This window comes from Cryptomeria japonica, chromosome 3, assembly GCF_030272615.1.
Source record: "Cryptomeria japonica chromosome 3, Sugi_1.0, whole genome shotgun sequence".
NCBI lineage: Eukaryota > Viridiplantae > Streptophyta > Pinopsida > Cupressales > Cupressaceae > Cryptomeria > Cryptomeria japonica.
In genome coordinates, this window is record NC_081407.1 from 537979707 (window position 1) to 537981914 (window position 2208).

General features: G+C 45.1%; 1 protein-coding gene across 1 annotated transcript; it reads right to left on the reverse strand.

Moving 5' to 3' along the window:
* Positions 1-336: 336 nt before the first annotated feature.
* Positions 337-1714, reverse strand: LOC131075083 (U-box domain-containing protein 25). The gene has a single exon (XM_058011899.1). It carries the CDS (start codon positions 1598-1600, stop codon positions 419-421), a length of 1182 nt encoding a protein of 393 aa, XP_057867882.1. The 5' UTR covers positions 1601-1714; the 3' UTR covers positions 337-418.
* Positions 1715-2208: the final 494 nt, after the last annotated feature.

Consider the following 2208-nt stretch of genomic DNA (forward strand, 5'->3'; position numbering starts at 1 on the left):
CTGGTATATTTTTCTTATTTCTCCTCTCTGGAGTAGTCTATTATGACTCATGAAACAACTTCCCCTGTCCTTTATTCTCTCCATTCAGCCAAGGACTAAAATGACTTGTTATGAACCCAGCAAGATAATAGTTTAGAGTAGACGCCCTTCTATCTCATACAAATAAACATTCTGCAATAAAATACTATGCATAAGATCTCCCAAATCCAAATTTCCTTAGTAAACATATATATATGTGTTATATAAGAACTGACGAATCTATAGATACTCGCCCATTATTCTGGTCAAGTCGAGAGCAATTGAAGCACAGAGTTTTGGGTATAAACAATGCCAGTGTGTTGTGAAATCCAAAAAATTATATTTTGTATACACACAAAAATAGATGGAAAACATGTGGATATAACTAATAATAAGAGGTTTAGGAAGAGGCGTGGCTATGTCGCATCGGAGAGAAGAGTTTGAGGAGTTGGTTGGCCTTGGCCTTGGTGGTGGGAGAAGCAGAATCGATCTGCACAAAAACCAACAACTTCTTGAACGCCCCAGTCAAAAGATCCTCATTAAACCCATTCTCTTCACCCGATTTGAAGCAAATCCTCCAAAGAATCCCCACGGAGTATTCATCAGCACTCTCAGAAACACAAAGCAAGCTCTTCACCACAGCCGGCAAAGCAAGAGTGTGGTCATCAATGGCGGCGCGCCCTTCGGCGGTGGTGGACAAGGCGTCAAGAACACCCAAACATTTCTCCCTCAATTTCTTATCACCGCCGCCATTGATAACATCAGTAAGAGCGCAAACGGCATCCGGAGCTTCTGCAATTCGCATTCTGTTCCTGCCCACAACGCACAAATTAAACAGAGCACCGAACCCTGCGCTCACGCTCTCCTCTAACTCTTCTCGGACAACGCTTATAAGCCCCTCAATTAGGCCTTCGCTGGAACCCATTTCCCTCGCGGAGGTTCGATCCCTGGTCAAATACTCAACCAAGATTGCGGCGCTCATTCGGGCCTCCTTATTATCACTACCCAAAAGTGTGAGCAACGATTTGAGCAGGGACGGGCCACGCAAGAGCCCTCTAGTGGCGTCGTCAAGCGAGTCAAAACAAGCAACGATTCCCACGGCTTGGGCCAAGATTTCTCTGTTTTCGCTCCCCAATATGAGCTGCGCCAAGGGCCGGAGAATCCCCACAGAGAGCATGCATTTTCTGTTTCTTGGACTGGATTTGGCCAGAGTCTTGAGAGTCGCCAAGGTCTCCAGAGCCCTGTTGTTGTCTGATTCGGTGCTCATGTCTTGGAGCATCCGATTCAGTTTAGAAGGATTAGCAGGGGATTTGGGTGTGGGAATCCTGTCGAGGCCCTTGGAGACGCACCATTCTTGAATAAGCCTTCGTAAGGTGTGATTGGGGACGATCTCCAGGTTTTGTAGTGGCTCCATGGTGGCAGGGCACACGTTTTTGCCCAAGTCCAGCCATTTCTCAATGTTCGCTCGATCGTACGTTACTCCTGTGCACAGACTCACCGGGTCTCTCATCACTTCTAGAGAAATCGGGCATCTGAAAAACGGCGGAACGAACGTCGAGATCCTCAGCTCGTCAGCCTTCATCTTAAAATCCAATCTTGAAGCTAAAAATCCTGTCTCGAAGCTGTTACAAAAATCCAAACTTGGAGTGTTTCAGTTTGTTCAAAATCGTTCCTTCATTCAATGGAATTGCAGAGCATCTGATATTGAGATATAAATAAATGAATTTGGTTGGTCTTGTACGCGCATTTGAATTGTTGCAGCGAGTCTAACACGTATCGCTGACTTGATAAGTTTTTTGTGTAGAACGTTCAGCGGGGTGACGTTCAAACCAACCGCGGGTTTCACTTGTTTATTGTAAGATCTCTTCCAGTCAATGCAGAAAGACGAACAAAAATGTTGGCTGGGTAAAACTGTTGACTTTGACTTGGTTTGGTTTGGGGTATTTTAATCCAAGCCGAATACATTTTTTCTTCATCGTGACGGTGAGGCGCCAGTTCTTAGTTATCCTTGGCAAATCAAGTTTTACTCCTCCGTAGACTTCGCGCTTCCTTTTATACAAAGTCAGCAAAGTAAGCCAACCGGTGTGTGTGGGTTTTATTACAGCACAGGTTTGTATGGAGCCACGTCCATCTCTGTTAATAACGGAAGACTTTGACCTTTTCAACTTTTCACCTTTACTCCCTATGAAT

Bases quoted from the DNA above. Each gene is read 5' to 3' on its own strand.
- LOC131075083 (XM_058011899.1), bottom strand. From the start codon at position 1,600: ATGAAGGCTGACGAGCTGAGGATCTCGACGTTCGTTCCGCCGTTTTTC.